At 61.7% G+C, this 19520-nt stretch overlaps 3 protein-coding genes across 3 annotated transcripts; all 3 read right to left on the bottom strand.

Annotated features, from left to right (window-relative positions):
* Positions 1–8463: 8463 nt before the first annotated feature.
* Positions 8464–13110, bottom strand: LOC310887322 (ras-related protein Rab-11A-like). Its single transcript, XM_083813171.1, has 5 exons — positions 12906–13110; positions 10308–10503; positions 10031–10224; positions 9878–9958; positions 8464–9675 (listed from the first exon to the last, which is right to left on the bottom strand). The coding sequence occupies exons 1-5, from the start codon at positions 13093–13095 to the stop codon at positions 9536–9538; spliced, it is 801 nt and encodes a 266-aa protein (XP_083669297.1). The 5' UTR covers positions 13096–13110; the 3' UTR covers positions 8464–9535.
* A 924-nt stretch (positions 13111–14034) lies between these two features.
* Positions 14035–17857, bottom strand: RAB25 (RAB25, member RAS oncogene family). Its single transcript, XM_083813177.1, has 5 exons — positions 17335–17857; positions 16116–16311; positions 15830–16023; positions 15569–15649; positions 14035–14820 (listed from the first exon to the last, which is right to left on the bottom strand). The coding sequence occupies exons 1-5, from the start codon at positions 17372–17374 to the stop codon at positions 14690–14692; spliced, it is 642 nt and encodes a 213-aa protein (XP_083669303.1). The 5' UTR covers positions 17375–17857; the 3' UTR covers positions 14035–14689.
* Positions 17858–18005: 148 nt separating this feature from the next.
* Positions 18006–19344, bottom strand: LAMTOR2 (late endosomal/lysosomal adaptor, MAPK and MTOR activator 2). The gene is given in 5 exon segments (XM_083813180.1): positions 18006–18217; positions 18551–18640; positions 18766–18819; positions 18821–18929; positions 19262–19344. Coding segments are annotated over 5 exon segments (378 nt in total). The 5' UTR covers positions 19330–19344; the 3' UTR covers positions 18006–18160.
* Between the last annotated feature and the right edge of the window lie 176 nt (positions 19345–19520).

The raw sequence follows: 19520 nt of genomic DNA, 5'->3' as shown, positions 1-19520 counted from the left end.
GTTACAGGAGACTTTATTTTCATCGTAATAATGTTCCTGGGAACATCCCCTCTTCTGCTCGGTTTGCTGCCGCTTGCTGCCGGTGCCGGGGCAGGCTGCTCCGGTGCTCTGCATCGATAAAGGTCTGCTTTCAATCTCCAGATACTGGGTGGAGGGGCGTGAAATGATGTACCTCCACCGTTCGTGCATCGACGGTAAAATGTTACGTAGGGGGCGAGATGGAGGGGTGGACGCTGTTCCTAGGTTCTGTAATGGATGCTGATGTTTCGGAAAGAGAAAGAAAAAGAGATGCAAAAAAAAAAAATAAGAAAAAAAAAATACTAATGCTGTGCTAAAGGGACACTGTCAGGTCGAATGTGTACTTGCCTCCTCCCCAAAGCTTTAAGAAACCTTCGGCTGCCTGGTTCTCCGTGCCCTGCGGCGCGCGTAGCCGCTGGCGCCCGGAGCGGGTCGGGATGCGAGCGTGTGCCCGGGGGAGGCGCTGCCTTGGCCCCGTGGCCAGCCACGTCCTTCCTAAACTAGCCTGGTTCTTGTTCAAAGTCTGGCTTTGGTCTGGTCCCAGTAGAAGAAGGGTAAGGGAGAGAGGGGGGGAGCATTTCTGCGCGCCGGGCGGGAACCTCTCCCCGCCCCGCACGCCACCGCCTCCGCTCGTCTGTGCCCCCGGGGTTGCGTTGGAGCCGTTCTCCCCCCCCCCCCCCAAATCCTCCCGATGGTGGCAAGAGAGTGGTTGGGGGCAAGAGCTGGGGGAAAAGGGGGGGGGCTCCAACCGCCATTCCGGGGGTGGGAGGGGAGGCGTTCGGAAATGTTCGTGTCGGTACCGGAGGGGCTCGAGCTGGAAACGCAATGGCGAGGTGCTTCCCCGGCTGAGTCCCCCGGGGCCGATCTGTTAGTTGAGTGACTAGTCGTTCTTGGCCGAGTGAAGTCTGTTCGTGGTAATGTGAGCAAGTTTTTGGTCAATGTCTTTCTTTGATGCCAGGTTGTGAAGAGGTTGTTGGGGGGGGAGCGGGGAGGGGGGGGAAGGAGACACCCGTGTGGGGGCCTGGGGCGGGGGGGGACCTGTGCTAGCACTGACCCTAGGGATTTGGGGGGGGTGAGGGGAGGATAAGAGGGGCCCTCGTCCGCTCCTTTTATCTCTTCCCCTTCCCCTAGCAAGCGAAAAGCGATGTAAAAGCCTCCTGCATGCTGAAAATGTTAGAGAAAAAAAAAAAAAAAACAAAAAACCTTTCTTTTTAGGTAAAAAAACCGCAAAAAAAAAAAAGGAAAAAAAAAAAGTTAGAAAACAAAAAAAAAGGAATTAATGACCCAAACAAACATCCATGCTCGCTGATCGGAACCAGGGGCCGGCTGGCCGTCTGTCCAGGCGGCGGCGGTCTGCCCCTCTCTGCAGACGAGGTTCCTACTCAAGTCTCCAAGTTGGCCTTTAATAAAATCTTCAGTTCCAATAACCTTTATATATATATATATATACATATATATATACATATACATATATATTAAAAGAAAGCTTGATGTAGCAGTTCTAGTTTAAAATGAATAGAAGTATTTCGGCCCCCGTTTTATTTTGATTTCTCCTTTTCCCCTGCTTTTCCACCCTACACCCCCCCACCCCCACCCCCCCACCAACTCCGTATTTTGATGTAGCAACTTTGGAAGAAAAAAACCAGGCGCTGTAAACGCACCGAGAGCTACCTCTGGCCCGCGAGGGGCTGCAGGGGGCTCGGGTGGGGGGGGAACCGCGGCCCCGCCGCCCCCCAGCCCCTCGGGGGCACCCGGAGAGGCTCAGACCCGGGCCCTGTCCTAGGGGGAAGCCCGGTTGCGGGGCTTAAAACGACAAATTTGCGTAACTTTTTTTTTTTTTTTTTTTTTCTCTCTTTTTAAATATATGTATATATATAAAAAAAAATCTTAAAAAAAAAAAAATAAAAACAAAAAACAAGAAAAATGCCCATGACCTTAACTATTTGCTCTGACTTGTATCTTCCTTGATAGGTGACTGAAAAAAGAAAAAAAAAAAAAAAAAAAAAAAAAAAAGGCTTGTTGGTCCAATTCACCAGCAATAACATCCGCTAAAAGCAGAGCCCTCCGGATAGGGAGGGGGGTCGCGGTCCTGGCTTTTTGGGGGCTCCCTCGTCCCCGCCATGTCCCATCCTGCCAGGGGGGCCCAGCCACCCCCGGGTGTGTTTCGGGGGCGCAGGGCGGTGGGACGGAGAGCGGGGCGCCGAGCACCCGGAGCGCTGCTGCGGGCGCAGGGTGCCGGGCGAAGGCAGGATCAGGCCCGGGGGAGGCTGGTGGGCGCTCGCTGAAACGGGGGCTGTGCCGAATACAGGGTTCGTCCGGCTAATTTATCGGGCTTCCCGGTGCCGGGGACGCAGCCAGGGAAGGGACGGACGCGTCCCAGCCGGGCTCTGCGAGGGGACGCCCCGAGGAGAGGCGATGAGGCGGAGCGGGTGGTGGAACGTGAGAAAGGGAACCGGAGGGATGAGATAATATCGTGCCGTGATGTCATCCTCATCGACGTAAATTATGTAGAGAATAGTGTGTATTATAATGCATAACAGAAAACGAAACAAAAAAAAAAAAGAGAGAGAGAGAACCAAAATTGGATTTATATTTAATGAGGAGATACTATAAAAATATCTTGTCCTAGCTCCCATTTGCAAAAGTATTTTTCAGCTGGAGGGATATCTATTATTTTTTTCTCTTTTCTTTCTTTCTTAAAAAAAAAAAAAAATCTCCATACATACAAAGGCTCAGACTGTTACTATTGTGAACCTCTTAAATCAAAATGCTCCAACCTGTTTATTTGGTATTTGAAGGGTTTATTTTGATGCATTTACTGGTGTTTTTTAAAGAGAGAGAGAGGAGGGAAAAAAAGATTAAGATTTTAAAATTAGAACATTTCTTTATAATTTAATATTCTATTTTAATAAATGCATTTATTACATGTAAATGTAGCAAGGAACTGGGCTAATAAAAATACTTTTTATTAGGTAATTTATTATAAGAAAAAAGGATATTTTATTTTATGATAAAGTGATCCTTAAAAGTTTAGAAGGTTTAGAATATATGTAGGTTAAAAAATACATTTGTATCCAGAGTATTGCTTAAAAAGTGTTTTTAATATATGTTTCCTTTTTCGTGTGTGCGTGTGTGTATGTAAAAGGTGATAGTTATGGTGCAGATAGCCCTTTCCAGGAATAAGAAATTAACACAGTTGGATGTATTTAAAAATGAAAAAAAAAAAAATGGAAAAAAAAAAAAAAAAGAAATTACAAACCGGAGAAGTGAAATAGACAAAACCACTACGACTCGGAGCCGCGCGGTCGGTTCCCAGGCCCTGTCCTGAGGTCGCTCGGTGCCGTCCGTCCCCGCGCCCGCCGCCGGGTGACCTCGCTTTGCTCTGACGGTGGCTGCTTTGGGGAGAAAAAGGGCTTTTTTCGGAGCAGGCTGGGCACGCTCAGAAAGCCAAACTCACCTTTCTCGCCCCTTCCGCCCTCCTTTCTCGCTCGTTTTCCTGCAGACCCCAGCCTGCCCCAGGTTGCCAACGGGGAAGCGTTGCCATTGACGCGTTTGGAAGCAGGATTCGGGGCGAGCCCGGCGTAAAAACCGCTTCTCGCCCAGCGTGGGAGGCTCCGCGGGGCCTGCGGGTGCGCGGGGCCGCTCGGCGCCGGGGCAGCTCCGGCCTCTGCCTCCCCTGGGCCGAATTTGGCTCCGTCTCCGCAGCCGGCACGGCCCTGGGTGCACCAAACTCGAACCCGTCCCCAACCAGGAGGGCACCGGGACACGCAGCGAGCTGCGCCCGTCCCCACCGGGCTGGCAGGGCCCAGGCCCCGTGGCCGCCCCGCGGACGGGAGCCCGCTGGTGGGGTTGGGGGTCTCGTCCCGCATCCCCCAGTCGCGAGGCGGCGGGGATGCTTCTGCTCTGTTGCCTTTCAAAGAAGCATGTTAAAATAAGTTGTTTTTTTTTTTTTTCTGTTTGTTTGTTTTTAACCAAAAAGGAGAAGAAGAAAAAAAAAAAGTTTGCGTTGATGGGTATTAAAAAAAAAAAAGTTAAAATAATAATAATAAAAAACGCTCAAATTTATTTCATATAATCCTAGAGTAAAGATTAAAATAAAATTAACTAGTTCAAATAGTAGATGCTATCCATATTGTTTAATCTATAGTAGATCCAAGTGATCCCAGACAGAGCAGAATGTAAAGTAAACTTGTAAACAAGATCAGTTATCATTTTTAACTTCCCCAGAAATTCCATCTTTTTTTGGTACTATTTTTCTGAAGCAAACACGTCGACGAACGAAAAGCCTAACAAAATAACAGACCACCGACTGGTACCTTCTGTCAAAGTCCTGAAGTTATTTTTTTAGAGGGGAAAAAAAAAATGGGATCTAATAATATGTATTTTTTTAAAAAAGACGCGTTTGGGTTTTTATGTTGCTTTTCTAATAAAAAGTATAAGGATTTGGCTAGTCACTGAACAAAAGAAGAAAGTTTTAGGCCATTATTTTTGCCTTATTCTGACCTCCAGCCTCGGGCCTGGAGCACGGAAATGGAAATTTCAGAAAAAGACGCTAAAAGTCAGAATCTCGTTGCTGTTGACTTTTCTCGCGCCGTTTGTGCTTTCGGAGCTCCTCCAGGCACTCGAGGTGTCGGCGGGTCCCGGTGACGGCGGCGGGACCGTCCCTGGGTGGGTGGAAAGGAAAATTGGGCGCGGGTGAACTCCCCTCTGTAAGGTGACGGCCGGAGCTGGCGGCAGCGAGGTGCCGGTGCCGAGCGCGGAGCCGTGCTGAGCGCGCCCTGCTCAGCGCTCGGAGCACGGGACGTTAGGGTTTGGTTCGTTCCCTTTGGTTTTCGGGCTTTTTTTGCTTGCTTTCTTGGTTATATCTCGACCCAGCAAGGGGAAGGGTTGTGCCGGCAGCGGGCGGCGTACGGCTTGGGTTGAGGGTGCTTCGTGAGCAGCTGGCAGCTTGCAGGCTGCCAGCTCCGGCTCGGTGGCTTTTTTCGGTGCTGGAGGCTGCGGTGAGGGAGCCGAGGCTCAGCCCTTGAGCGCTGGGACTGCGGCGAGATGTTCGCCCTCCCCGTTGCTTGTACCAGGCAAGACGAGCCCTGGCTGGTCGGACCCTGCTCCGTGCGCGCCCAGCCAAGTGCTCGGCCCCTCGGAGGCTGCTTTTCGCTGCACTGACCCCCTGTTTACACGCGATGATGCTAAAATAAATGACCTAGTGCAAGCTCCCGTTGTTCGCGGAGGGAGCGGAGCATTGCCAAGAAAACACCCTCGCAAGGTGGCTGGTTACCTCCGGGTTTAGCTCTTGCTCCTATCCTCGGTGTCGTGGCACAGCCGGAGCGAGCCCCGGCTGTCCCGCGGTTCAGGAGCATCCGCCAGGATCCCAAAGCCTTCGACAACCACGGCGGCCACCCCAGCGCCCGCACCCGGGGCGGGACGAGGCAGCCGCTTACCAGCATTCAGCAAAGCCATGCAATAGGTTAGGACAGGAAGCGAAGACAGTTCTCATTCGGTTTCTGCGTATAGCACTGTGAATCCGAGATCGCTCGCTGCGCCCGCCCCGTCAGCCCAGCGCCGGTTCGGGAACGCGGAGGCACGACCCCTCCGCCCGGTCCTTCCCCGCGGGGCAGCGAGCGGCCTGTTTGCTCTTTCATTTTCGTTTTACCTCATTGTTTTTCGGTTTTGATACTTGAAGTAGAGTCAGCGCTTGACATTGTGCAGCGGCGCCCTGGACTGGAGAGCGGATGCACTTTATAGTCGCTTGTCCGTGGCTCGTGGGGTCCCGTCCTGCCTCTGCCGCGTCCCCGCAAAGGTTTCCCTCGGTGTCAGCACCGCGGAGCCAGGATGGGCGGGTTCTTCCAAAAAAAAAACCACAAAACCTTCCTAGGATGTTCATGAGCGGTCTGTGGTGTGTTGTGGGTTGAAACTGGGAGCCGTGTTCTGCTGTCAGTCGGCCCGGCCGAGGTTGGGCAGCCTCAGCCTTGGTCCCTGCGCCGCTCGCCCGCTTCGGTGGGGTTACTCCACGGGACGCCGAAGTCCCTTCGGCCCTGGCAGGCTGCGGCGTCCCCGCTGGGACCTGGGCCAGCATCGCTTCAGGGCCGCTAATGGAGCAAATTGAAAGTCACCCCCGGTTAAAGTGACGCTAATGTGAAATCTGGAGTTGCTCCACCGCTGTCTGCGCAGCTACGCAGGGATTAAAAAGAAAAAATAATGCAATCGTGTCCCCCGCCCTGCCCGGCGGTGGCGGTGGCAGTTCACCGGGCGGCTGACGGCAGAATGCGTCCTGGTCTCGCGGCGATGCTTGGGGACAACTCGCTGAGGACCGGGGCAGGGGCAGAGCAGCGCCGCGTGGCCGCGGGGTCTTCCCTCGGCTCCCAGCAGCTGAGAGGGAGCCGCGGTCGCGACCTGCTTCGCCCAGCTGTGAGACGATCGGCCCTGTTCGATTTTTTTTTTCCCTTTTTCCTTATGAATTCTCTTCAAGAGAATTGTAAAGAAAGGGGGAAAAAAAAAAAAAAGCCAGGGGCCAGATCCTGTTTTGCAGTTGAGGGTTTGCTCCTGGGTTAAGCAGGCGTGAAAGGCAGTGGGATTTGACGGCTGGGCGCGTGGTGCCGGCTGACCCCGGCGTCGGCTGCAATTTCCTCCGGCTCTTCCCGGTATTGGAGGTCCCGGCTCCAGCTCGCTGCCGCTGGGGCTCCGGCAAAGCATCTCCGGGGCCATTTCCCCGTTTTCTCGAGCAAAGCCTCAGCCCCGGGGAGCTTCCAGGGGAGCTCAGCCCATGCCAGCCCCGCGCAGCCCTCGCTCGCCAAGTGCCACTGAACTTTCTCTCGCCCTCGCTCCAAAATGCCGAATGAGTCCACGTGCATCCGCTTTTTTCCACGGAGCTGCCGGTGTCGGCCTCGGCATCCCGACCGTGGCCCCTCCGCTTAAAGTCCATTCCCTGTTACGTTGTGTTTTCCTTTTTTTTTTTTTTTTTTTTTTTTTCCTTTTCTTTTAACGTCATAGGAAACCTGTAGTCGGGATTGTTACTATTGGAAACCGATCACATGTTCCATCCAGGTATTTTCATCTCTCCGGCATTACGCAAAAATAAAGGCCTGAGAGAGAGATATAACCGAACATAGAAGTAGAGTTAGGCTCGTTGTCTGAGTTTTGAGGCATATAGTATAAGGGGAGAAGGAAAAAAAAATTAAAATAAAAAATTAAAATAATGATGTTGCACAACTTGTAGAAAACAAAGAAGGGAAAGGGTTAATGTATTAAATGTGCTAAATTACATTAAGAACTTAATTTTATTAAAGTATTATTACTTAAGAAACTTGGTACCTGCTCTTGTTTTCTGTCTGTTCACGCTCTGGGAAGGGCTCCAGCGGCGGCGGGTGGGAGCGGGGCCCTGCTCAGAGCAAAGGGATTTTACTTCCACGGCGATCCCGTCCCCTGAACCGGCTGCCACCCTCAGCCCTGGCGGCGAGTTCCCATCTCCGTGAGCTTCGGGTCACCCTCTCTGCCACGCCGTTCTAGCAGGAATTGTGTAAAAATGGGGGAATCGGAGCAAAACGGAGCTAAAAGCCGCGACGCCCCGGGGACGTGGCGGTGCCCGGGCTCACGCTGCGCTGGGGGGGGCTCCAGCCAAGGGTCAGGTGCTGCCACGGTGGCTGCTCAAAAAGGGGTAAAATCAAGCCCAAATGGGGCTTGCCCCACACCTCCTCCCTACCCCGCTCCTCTTCGTGCCCTTCCTCGCCTGGGGATGCCGCCGAGCTGCCATGTGCCAAGGCGGGGGGAACAACGGGGCCGGAGCTGGCGCGGTTCCTGGGCTCAAGCAACGACCCCAGCAGGCAGAAAAAGCCTCCAGCAGCAACTTTATTTTAGGATTCTGTCCAAATTCCCGTTTTTGTCAATAAACCATGCCCCAAGGCAAAATTCCTGCTGAGTGGGACGGGGTGACCGTGGGCAGATGTGGAAAGAGAGGACCCCCCCCACACACACACCCCGGGGGATGCGCTCCTGGGGCTGGGGCGAAGGGAAGGGAAGGGATGGGATGGGATGGGATGGGATGGGATGGGACGGGACGGGATGGGATGGGATGCGATGGGACGGGATGGGATGGGATGGGATGAGACGGGATGGGATGGGATGGGATGGGATGGGATGGCATGGGATGGGATGGGATGGGATGGGATGGGATGGGATGGGGTGGGATGGGGATGGGATGGGATGGGATGGGATGGGATGGGATGGGATGGGATGGGATGGGATGGGATGGGATGGGATGCGATGGGATGGGATGGGATGGCATGGGATGGCATGGGATGGGATGGGATGCGATGGGATGGGATGGGGTGGGATGGGATGGGGATGGGATGGGATGGGATGGGATGGGATGGGGATGGGATGGGATGGGATGAGACGGGATGGGATGGGATGGGATGGGATGGGATGGGATGGGATGGGATGGGATGGGATGGGATGCGATGGGATGGGATGGGATGGCATGGGATGGCATGGGATGGGATGGGATGCGATGGGATGGGATGGGGTGGGATGGGATGGGGATGGGATGGGATGGGGATGGGATGGGATGGGATGGGATGGGATGGGATGGGATGGGATGGGATGGGATGGGATGGGATGGGATGGGATGGCCCCTGCAGCCCCCGCATTGCCCCCTGCCCATCACGCCAGCGGCACCGGCTCTGTCCCAGCCCTGGGGGGCCCGGCTCTGTCCCCTGGGCAGGGGGAGCGGGGCTGGCGGCCCCCTGTGAGCGCAGCACACGCTCCATCTAGTGGCAGCCTCATCCCCAGGCTGCGCCCTGCTGTCACCAAGTCCCTCGTCCTCACCCCGCAGCCCCAGAAGTGGCAAAACCTTTCCAAATCCCCCCACCCTGGGAGCCCCTTTTCCCCTCCTCGTGCACCCCAGCACCCGGCCGAAGGACAGGGCAGCTTTTTCCTCTGCACTGGCTGCGCTGCAGGGGTGCCTCAGAGGGGCTCAGGGCACAAAAACGGGGCCCAAGGAGGGAATCGCCCCCTGCACCCCCCCCAGCAGGGCGCCCCATCCACACCCGGAGCCGTGCCCGGGGCTGGGTGCACCCGGTCTCTTGCCAGGCAGAAAGAAGGGTGCACCCTGGCCCCCCACAACCCCCAAAATCTCCCCCAAAGGGCTGCACCCACGGGTGCCACAAAAACCCGGGTACCAGGCAAGGGATTCGCTGCGCTTGGGCTTGTTCGGTGTCACCCTAAGGTGACTTCGGGGCTGGAGAAAGCAAGGACATGAAGGGTGGCACGTCCCGAACCCTGGGGAAGAGAGGCACTGGTGGGGAGACACGGCTCGGGGAGAGCTTTTCCTCTCCGTTCCTGTAGGTCCTACATAAACACAGGGAGAGCAGCACGAGGCGGCATGGCCAGCACGCACAGGAGCGGCCGTGCAGAAGAAGCGGCCGCCAGCCCCATCCCGTTCCCGGGGGGGCCGCAGCGAGCAGAGGTAGAGGGTGAGAAAGGCGACGGCTCCGTGCGCGGGGCGGCGGGGGGCGGCGGGGGCTCAGATGTTTTGGCAGCAGGGCGCCTGGCGGCCCTCCTGCTGCGTGGGCAGCACGCGGACGGGCTCGATGGTCGTGCTGGGGCCGAACTCGGGCTCGGGCTGCCCGGTGATCTGCCGCTGCGACACGATGCGGTAGATCTCTGCCGAGAAAGGGGGAGAAGGAAGGAAAATTTTTTCATAAAAAAAATGCGGATTTCAGTGAAAGAGCTTCCCCCTCCCAAAGCGCACGGCTCAAGAGGCTGGGAGCACCCGCCCCTCCCCGTCACGGGGAGCAGGATCCCACCCTCGAGCTTACAGAGGTCCCGGGAGGGACCCCAAAGCACCTCCTGGCCCCCCCCTTACCCGTGAGGATGTTGTGGAAAGCTGTCTCCACGTTGGTGGAGTCCAGAGCCGACGTCTCGAGGAAGGACAGCCCGTTCTTCTCTGCGAGGACAGGCTGAGCTCAGGCAGGTGTCGTGCGGGACGGGGTGGGGTGGGATGGGGTTTAGGGGATACCTGCGAAGCTTCTGGCCTCGTCGGTGGGCACGGCCCGCAGGTGCCGCAGGTCACTCTTGTTGCCCACCAGCATGATGACGATGTTGGCATCGGCGTGGTCCTGCAGCTCCTTCAGCCAGCGCTCGGCGTTCTCGTACGTCAGGTACTTGGCGATGTCGTAGACGAGCAGAGCTCCCACGGCCCCCCGGTAATAACTGGGGGACGGCGAGGGGACGGGGTCACGGCCGATTCCCGGGGAAGGGATGTGGGATTGCAGGGGGGGAGCGGGGACACTCACGCCGAGGTGATGGCCCGGTACCGCTCCTGCCCGGCCGTGTCCCAGATCTGAGCTTTCACGGTCTTGTTGTCCACCTGGATGCTCCTCGTGGCAAACTCCACCCCGATGGTGCTCTTGCTCTCCAGGTTGAACTCATTGCGGGTGAAGCGGGACAGCAGGTTGCTCTTCCCCACGCCGGAGTCCCCGATGAGCACAACTGGGGGGGGAACAAGCACGGCGTCGGCCCCCGGACCCCCAGCACCAGGCAGCACCGACTGTCCCCGCCGCAGCCACGCGGAGCCGCCCCCAGCCCTGCGGGGACCTGGACGTCCCCGTCGGCCCCCATCTCCTTTTCATCCCGAGGGAATCGGTGCATAACCAGGGATTTAAAGAGCTGGTCCAGAAGTGAGCACCAGACAAGGAGAAGGAGGAGGAGGAAGAGGAGAAGGAGGAGGAGGAGGAGGAAAGTCCCTGGGTGTGGGCTGGGCGAGCGCATTTTCTGCCTAGTTCCTGTAAAACCTGGCGCAACGGCCTGCGGGGAGGCTCCGTCACACGGCTCCCCTGTCGAGTTTGTTGGGTTTGTGACTCAACAGGTTTGGATTTCTTTTCTTTTTCATTGCTGCTGGCTCGGTCCGTTCCCCGGGGGAATGCGGACTCTGGGGTGGGCCTCACCTTGCCCTCCCCAGCCGGGACCAAACCTTCTCGGCAGCAGGGCCACCGCCGAGCCCCCCGCCACCCCGTCACCACGCTGGGGGGAAAGGGAACCCGGCGAGGGACCAGCAGGAGCTCGGGGCTCGACCAGCAGCAGGGGAAGGGAGGCTCCTGACGCCGCGGGGCGCTGCGTGGATGCCTGGGAAGACCACGATGGGCTGGGCTGCCCTCGACGAACCACTGGAGACGCGGAGGCCAGCAACGTGCCGGGTTCGCTAATGAGCCTCATCGCTTTGATCCCGTCTCAGTGTTTAATTAACGGGAAGTTGCCACTTCCCTCGGCTCAAGTGCCACGTCTCCGATCCCGGCAGTGCTGCTGCAGCCCGGCTTCCACTGGCCCCGTGCACGCCCACGGCAGTGCTGAAGGCAGCTGGGGAAACTGGGGCACGCGTGCGCCATGCCCCTGGAAGCCTTAGGACAGGGGCCTTAGGAAGCCTTAGGAGCAGGATGCTCCCTCATCAGAAAGTCAGAGTAACGCTGCTTCGAACCGAAACCAGCACCCGTTTGGGCGACAAAAAGCCCCAGCAAAGCCCCAGGGACCCAGCGAGCGCTGGCCCAGCTCCGTGCCCCTAAACACCGCGTCTCCCTTGGACTTTGCCCCTGGTTTGGGTGGAACCCACGGGTTCTGGACTCAAAGCCGGGTTCTCCTGTTTTTAAGGAGAATAAGAGAAGAACGGGGAAGGAAACGCAGAGCCCGACCTCCAGCTGCCCTCAGCCCCGGCTCCTTTAGGAGCCCGGCACCGCAGGAGGACACCGCTGGGCCCCCCCCAGAGCCGTGCCTCCGGCGTAGCAGCGGGCGAGACGCAGGGGCCGCCCCTCGCTGGGTCCCAGGAGAGCTCCGGGGAGGATTTTTGAGCCACCTGCTCGGCAGGAGGGGTCCCTGCCCACGGCAGGGGGTTTGGAGCGAGGTGATTTGCAAGGTCCCTTCCCACCCAAACCAACTCCGTGATTGATTTCCTGGGCGGGGGCCAGGGGAGGTGCTGGCGGCTGACTCACACCAAGGTCATCCCCTGGCTCCTGTTGCGACTTTTGGACGTCCTGTTGCGACTTGGCGACGTCCTGTCGCCGCTTTGCTCCAGCCAACAGCACCGGGACCCCGTGCTGGTGGCTGGGGAGAAGATCCCGGGGCTCCCGGCTCCCTTCCCGGGGGGGGGACAGCGGGGCTTTTCCCCGCTCCTCCCGCTGCCCACGACTCCCCCCCAGCCTCCTGGGGCTGCCCAGGGGCCGAGCACCCCCGCACCCATGGGTGCTGCCCCCCAAGGGGGGTCCTGCCCCCCCCCCCGCAGTACTAACGAGAAGCCGGGGCCAGGAAGAGCTGCTCGCACCCTTGGGTGCGGGGACACCCGGCACCTGCCCAGCACCGGGAGCTGGGCCCGGTCCCCGGTTCTGGTCCCACGTCCCAGGTCCCGGTCCAGGTCTCTGTCCCCGGTCCCCGGTCCTGGTTCAGGTCCAGGTCTCCATCCCCGGTCCCCGGTCCCGGTCCTTGGTTCCCAGCCCGGTCCCCAGTTCAGGTCCCGGTCCCCGGTCCCAGTCCCGATCCCCAGTTCCTGGTCGCGGTCCTGGGTTCAGGACCCCGGTCCCGGTCCCGATCCCTGGTTCCCGTCCCTGGTCCCGGTCCTGGGTTCAGGTCCCCGGTTCAGGTCCCGATCCCGATCCCTGGTTCCCGACCCCGGTTCCCGGTTCAGGACCCCGGTCCCGGTCTCGATCCCCGGTTCCCGTCTCCGGTCCCGGTCCCCAGTTCCCGGTCCTGGGTTCAGGTCCCTGGTTCAGGACCCCGGTCCCGGCCCGGATCCCGATCCCGATCCCGGCTTCAGATCTCGGTCCCCGGTCCCGATCCCGATCCCGGTCCCGGTTCCGGTTCCCGGTCCCGACCCCGATCCCGACCCCGACCCCGGCCCGGCCCCGTACCCTTGAAGAGGCAGTCGTACTCCTCGTCCCGGCCCCGCATCCTGCCCCTGCCCCGGTCCCGGCCCCGGCCCCGGCCCCGGCCCCGCTCCCCCCGCCCCGCCGCCGAGTTCCGGACCGGGGCGGGGGGGGGCGGGACGGGGGCCACCCCCCGCGATCCCATTGGTCCCCCCCCGCCCTCCTCCGCTGCCATTGGCGGGCGGGGCTGTCCGTCACCGCCCGGCGGCTCACCTGGGCCAGGTGCGTGGGGGCGGCGGCGGGGCCCCGAGCCCCCCAGCCCCCCGTTCCCACGTTCCCCTTCCCCTTCCCCTATTCCCCTTCTTCCCCTCTTTCCCCCATTCCCCTTTCCCCTTTCTTCCCATATTCCCCATCTTCCTCCCCTTCCCTATTCCCCTTTTCCCCCCTTTCCCTTCTTCCCCCTTCCCCCTTTCCCCCGTCCCCCCTTTTCCCTACTCCCCCTTTCCCCCTAAACCCCCTTTTCCCCTTCCCCTCCTTCCTCCCTATTCCCCTCTTCCCCTTTTTCCCCTCTTCCCCTTTTTCCCCTATTCCCCTATTTCCCCTTCCCCCTTTTCCTCTCCCCCCCTTCCCCTACTCCCCTTCTCCCTCCCTTCTCCTATTCCCCTATTCCCCTTTCCCCTTTTCCCCCTATTTCCCCTTTCCCCCTACTCCTCCTTTCCCTCTACTACCCCTTTTCCCCTATCCCCCCTTTCCCCCTATTCCTCCTTTTCCCCTATCCCCCCTTCCCCCCACCTTCCTCTATTCCCCTTCTCCCTCCCTTCCCCTATTCCCCGTTCCCCCTTTCCCCCCTTCCCCTATTCCCCTTTTCCCCTATTCCCCCCCTTCCCCTTCCCCCATGACAGCACAACCCCGCTCCCCATGCGGAGCCTCCAGCCCTGGGCCCGCACCCGGGGGAAGACCTGGGGAACCCGGCAGCGTCCCCCCGTTTCCCAGGGGGTTCGGGAGAGGCCCCTTTTTGGGGCCGATCGGCTGCCGAGCATCCCCCCGGGGGCCACTGGGGCGACGGGACAGGGGAAGGGGCGCAGGGACCCCCATCGGGACGCGCCCCATGGGCATGGGGTGGAGGGCCCGGGCCCGAGGCCACGAGGGCTGAGGGATTCCAGCACAGTGAAGCCGCCTTTCGCAAGTCCTTTAATGGTGGCATCACCGCGCTGCGGGACACGGAGCTGGTGCCGGGCCCCGGCCCGGGGAGCCAGCTGAAAACTGGGGGGGGGCCTCGGCTCGGTCCCGCCGTCACGGCGTCCCGGGTCAGGGATGGGGACAGACCCGCTGCGCGCTGCTGCGTCGCTCCCCGAGCTTTGGGATGCGGTGACCCCGAAGCTGTCCCCACCGGGGACGCGGAGCTGTGGGGACAGGCACGTCCCCAGCGCCTGGCACAGGCCCCACGGCAGCAACCGCGGGCAGCTCCCGTGGGTGGCACGGCCCCGGCGAGCCCCCGGCAGCACCCCAGGGCGTCTCAGTCCTCTGCACGGCGGGGCTGGAGGGACCGGGATTGGGATCCGGGCGGCTCGGTGCTGGCGTTAATTGATCGGGACCCGATAAAAACGAGGCGGACGGAGCAGAGCTGCCGGCGCCGAGGCTTTTCCCCGTTTCTGGCAGAATTTGCCCGCTGTCCAGGCTCCCCGCCACGCCGGGGCGGGGGGTGGCACCGCAGGCTGCTTGCCCCCAGCCTGTGTTGGTGGCCCAAAGGGGCCGGCACGGAGGCAGCCCCAACCCCAGCTCCATGCCCTTGGCACGTCCCGGGCCCCCCCCCGAGGTGCCCGGCGGGCTCAGATGGCCACGCAGCACGGGCGCTTCTCCGCCTGCGCCGGGGCCGAGCTCTCGGGGCTCTCGCTGCCGAGCGACACCGTGCTGCTTTGGCTGCTCCTCTGCTTCTGCTTCTGCACCTTGTGGAAGATCTCTGCAAAACACAAGAGGGGCCGGGGGGGGTTGCGGGTTCGTGTCCTGGGGGAGCAGAAACCTCTGAAGGCTCCCCACCGTTTTTGGGAGGACGCTTTGAGGAGGGGGGGGCGGGGAGCAGCTCTCTGCGGTCGCGTCCCCGTGGCCAAGCGTGGGTGGCGGGGAACACCTTGAAATTTCCTCTTGCCCAACCTGTGTTAGTGCTTTGGCCCGTGCTGGGGCTGGCACGGCACAAATGGCACGGCATGGCACGGCACAGCACGGCATGGCACGGCACAAATGGCACGGCACGGCACAAATGGCACGGCACAACTGGCACGGCACACCTCGCTGTGCGCCTGTCCCCACCTTCCTGGAGAGGTGCTCCCGGCCGAGCATCACCCCTCTCCGTCCCCCAGGCCCCCGCGGGTGGCTCAGCAGGATGCTGGAGACGTTGAGTCAGGAGTCCCCCGTCCTCCCTCCCCAAGGGATTTTTGCCCGAAGGGACCCGCGGATTACAGGGGGGGGGAGAAGGAGCCCCCGGGGCCCTGAGAACAAAGCCACCGGGTGACGGGGAGCGAAACGCCCAGCGCAAAAAGGCCGGAAACCAAACCAGCCGGAAAGACGGCACCGAAACCAGCCCCAAAACTGCTCAGGCGGAGCAGGGCGGAGGAGAAACGCGCCGAGAATCCTCCGCCCGGCCCCGGGTCCCCCCACGAGGGACCCCGCGCCGCCCCTTCCCCTTCGCCCCGCGGTGCCGGAGCGCGCACCCTTCAGGATGGTCTCGAAAGCCTGCTCGACGTTGGTGGAGTCCAGCGCCGAGGTCTCAACGAAGAGCAGCCCATTGTTCTCTGCAAGGACAGCGGGCCCCCGCGGTGATGGGGACCCCAGCGAGGGCACGGCTCATTTTGGGGCCCCTGCCAGGATTTTTGGGACCCCCCCCCCCCCTTCGGCGTGAGCACCCGCTAGCAGGGAGGGTTGGAGGCTCCCAGCTTGTTTTCGGGGGCGGCGGGAGCGGCGAGCGCCCGTACCTGCGAACATTTTCGCCTCCTCCGTGGGCACCTCGCGAGCCTGCGCCAGGTCGGTTTTGTTCCCCACCAGCATCACCACGATGCTGGGCTCGGCGTGGTCGTAGAGCTCCTTCAGCCAGCGGTCCACCACGTCGTACGTCTGGTGCTTGGTGATGTCGAAGACGACCAGGGCACCCACGGCGCCCCGATAATACCTGGGGAAGAGCTCCACCGTCACCCCGTGCTCCGGACACCCCACGGCGGCCTCGGTTTTGGGGGGGGGGGGGTATGGGGAGCCCGTCCTTACGCGGAGGTGATGGCGCGGTACCGCTCCAGCCCGGCCGTGTCCCAGATCTGCGCCTTCACCATGGCGTCGCCCACCACGATGGTGCGGGTGGAGAACTCCACGCCGATGGTGGTGCGGCTGTCGTGGTTGAACTCGTTGCGGGTGAAGCGGGACAGCAGGTTGGTTTTGCCCACCCCGGACTCGCCGATCAGGACCACTGGGGAGGGAAGCGAGAGATCCCGCTGGCGCCGGGCGAGGAGGGTACCGAGGCCGAAGCGTGCACCCGACGGGCTTCGGAAAGAACTCGGAAAACCCTTCCTGGTCCTGATCCAGACCCGCCAGCGGCCCGTTGCCTTGGACCGTCCCGGGGACTGGCACAGGGACAGCCCCAGTACAGTGTGAGCCCGGGAGGGTGAAGGGGAAAAGGGAAAAAGGGGAGAAAAAGAAAAAAAAAAGGGAGGAAAGCAGCCCCTGGACCATCCTGTCCCTATTAACAACGGCCCCAAACATGGACAGAAAATGGGTTTAACGCCCGGCACAGCAAATGGAGCCCCAACCCCACAGTGGGAGCTCTCAGCCCCTCTCCAAAGCCACCCAGGGGCTCGTAGGGCCCCCCACCGTGCTCCCTGAGCGCCGCTGAGGCCCCAGCACCGCTCAGGGAGGGGATCCAGGCAGCAGGAGCAGGACGAGGACGCTGCCAAGCCCAGGGGACGCCTGCGGTGGGAACGTGGGGCTGGTGGCACCCGTCCTCCCAAGCGAGGTCCAGCCGGTGGCACCGGGGGGGGGACACCAGCACCCGGTGCTTGCATCGCTCTGGGCCCCCACGGCCGGGTCTGACCCCGCGTCCTCTGCGCGTGCCACCACCGGGCACCGTGGCCGGACGACTTTGAAGTGCCCGCCACCCTCGGCCGGCACGTTTACACCTCGCGTGTACGGCCCCAGCCGTGTCACCCCCTCCGCTTACTGGTGCCCCGGGGGGTAGCAGAGGGTCCCCAGTACCTCCGCGGAGCCCACGGGCAGCGAGGCAGCCCCCCCGACCCCACCGCCATCCGTTCGGGACGCAGCCCCCAGCGCCAGGACCCTCTGCAGCACCCATTTCCTGCTCGCGGGGCACGTCAGCTGCAGGGGTAGCCCCCAGCCCCGTCCTGGTTCGGGAAACGTCAGCCCGGGGGGAGGACCCCCCGCCCTCCTCCCACCCCGTCCTTCGGGTGAAGGGAAGGGGACGAAGTTTCCTCCTCACCCTTGAAGACGAAGTTGTAGTCTTCCTCGGCGCTGCTCATGTCGCCCTGCTGCCGCCCGCCCCGGCCGGTTTTCCTCCTTCCCTCCGCTCGAGGTTTCCTCCTTCCCTCCGCAAAGCCTCGAGCGGGGCGGGCTCGTGGAGGCCGCCGAGGGAGGGGATGCGGAGGGCAAAGTCTCCTCGGCGGCGGGGAAGCGAGGGGGGTCTCGGGAGCTGGGCCGGGAAGCGGAGGCGACGCGAGTGGCGTCGGCGGAGCAGCGCGGCCCGGGCCGGGTTGACTCAAGGGGTGGGACGGGTGGCGGCGGCGGCGCAGGTTGGGCAGGTAAAGTCACCCCTGGGACCGTCACGGGGCAGCCGGAGGAGGAGCTGGGCCCGATCCTGGGGCCAGCGCAGCGCGGGGCAGGCTGGGGCAGCGGGGCCAGGAGCAGGGCCCTGGGCTCAGCCGGGATCTGGCCGGACACCGGCGCTTTTCCTCGCCTCTGCTGCCGTCGTGTGAAAGCCGGGAGCAGCAGGGGCTTGGGGGAAAGAAGCCCCCCAGACCCTCCCCGCAGGAACGCAGAGGGGCTCTTGGCAGCTTTGTTTTTGTGCTTGTTGCAGACCCCGAGCTGGCGGGTAGCTGCCCCGTCCCCCCCCTTTCACCCTCCTTTTATCTGAGACGCACAGAAGGACACGAGCACCAGACACGTTTTTATTCCCCCTTCCTTGGTCCCCTCCGCAGCAAGCGGCCGTCCGGGGCTCCCCGCCAACGCCGCCGGAGGTGTCGGAGGTGTCGGAGCTCTCAGCCGTGGCACGGTGCCCCCCGTGAGCCCGTCAGCTCCTTGCTCCGGGGTCAGGATGCGGCCACCTGTGTCAGCGGCTCCTCCAGGTACTGGACCAGCGCCTGCGCCTGCAGGTGGGGACTGGTGTGAGGGGTGCTGAGCGCACCAGGGCTGCAGCCCCCCAGGGGACCCGGTCCGCTGTGGGCAAACCCACATCCTGCCCCAGCGCCCGGGGGATATTTGGGATCTGCACGGACGCCGTGTGCGTTCTCGTTTTGGCTTAAATTTCACCGTGGAGCCTTAATAACGTGCGGTTTCCTGCCTGAGCTGGCGTGGGAGCTGTCAAAACTCTGCCTGGGGGAATGAAGCATCCCTGGCATGGCTGCTTCCTCCACCGCCGCCATCCTCTTCCTCCCGGAATTACCCCAACGGCCCCTTTTTGCCCCTCCCCGCCGCATTACCTTGGCTTTCAGCATCCCAAATCCCACCGTCTCCTTCGCGTACATGCACAGCAGGAGGTTGGCCACGCGCGTGATGGCCACTCGTCCCTCCTGCCCGGAGAAAAACGGCACCTGTCGGACCCCCGGCTGGGCAGGGACCCGTTGGGGGGGTCTGGGGGGGTTTGGGGGTGCCTGTGACGGGGGGCGGGGTGGGCGGGGGGGCAGCCCCCACGTACCATGCAGTCCATCAGGATGAACTTGAGGTTGTCCTCGTTGAAGGCCTGGTGGCCCGTTCTTGTCGTAGGCCACCCAGATGTTGCTGGCGATGGCGGCGGTGACCCTGGCGTCGGTGTCGCCGTAGCCCGAGTAGGCCAGCAGCGAGCCCTCGTTGTTCAGGAGCCTGGGGAAGAGACGGGGCGAGGAAAATTCGGCACCGCCGAGCACGACGGGGGGGGCACCAGCACCCAAGGGTGGGGCTGTCACCCCCCCAGAGCTGGGTGCCGGGCTCGGCAGCCCCCCGCCAGCCCCCAGGCTGAGCTGAGGGAGCTGGGGGCGACCCCAACCGCTGGGCTTTAGGCTCAGGAGCTCTGTCCTGGGGGGGGGGGGGGGGGGGGGGGTTCTGCTCCCTTCCCCCCCCCCCCCCCCAGCAGCACCCCCACAGCCCCCCAACCCCACTGCGTGCCCCCGGGGGGGGGCTCAGGGACGCCCCCAGCCCGGCTTCGCCCCGCTCACAGCGTGCTCTGGACGCCGCCGGTGTTGGCCTGGCTCAGCACCTGCGTCAGGGCCTTGGGCCGCAGCATGGCGGCGCCCTCCCCCCCTCCTTCCTCCTCCTCCCTCCTCCTCCTCCCCAGCCCCGTCATGGGGGGGGGGGGCCGCTGACAGGCGCGGGGCACGCCGGGACTTGTAGTTCCGCCGCCCGCTCAGCGCGGGGCACGCCGGGAGTTGTAGTGCAGCGCCCCCCCCGTCCCTCAGCCGGCCCTGCTCAGCGCGG

This window comes from Anser anser, assembly GCF_964211835.1.
Source record: "Anser anser genome assembly, chromosome: 28".
NCBI classification, from domain to species: Eukaryota; Metazoa; Chordata; class Aves; order Anseriformes; family Anatidae; genus Anser; species Anser anser.
This window is presented reverse-complemented; position numbering and strand designations above follow the sequence as displayed.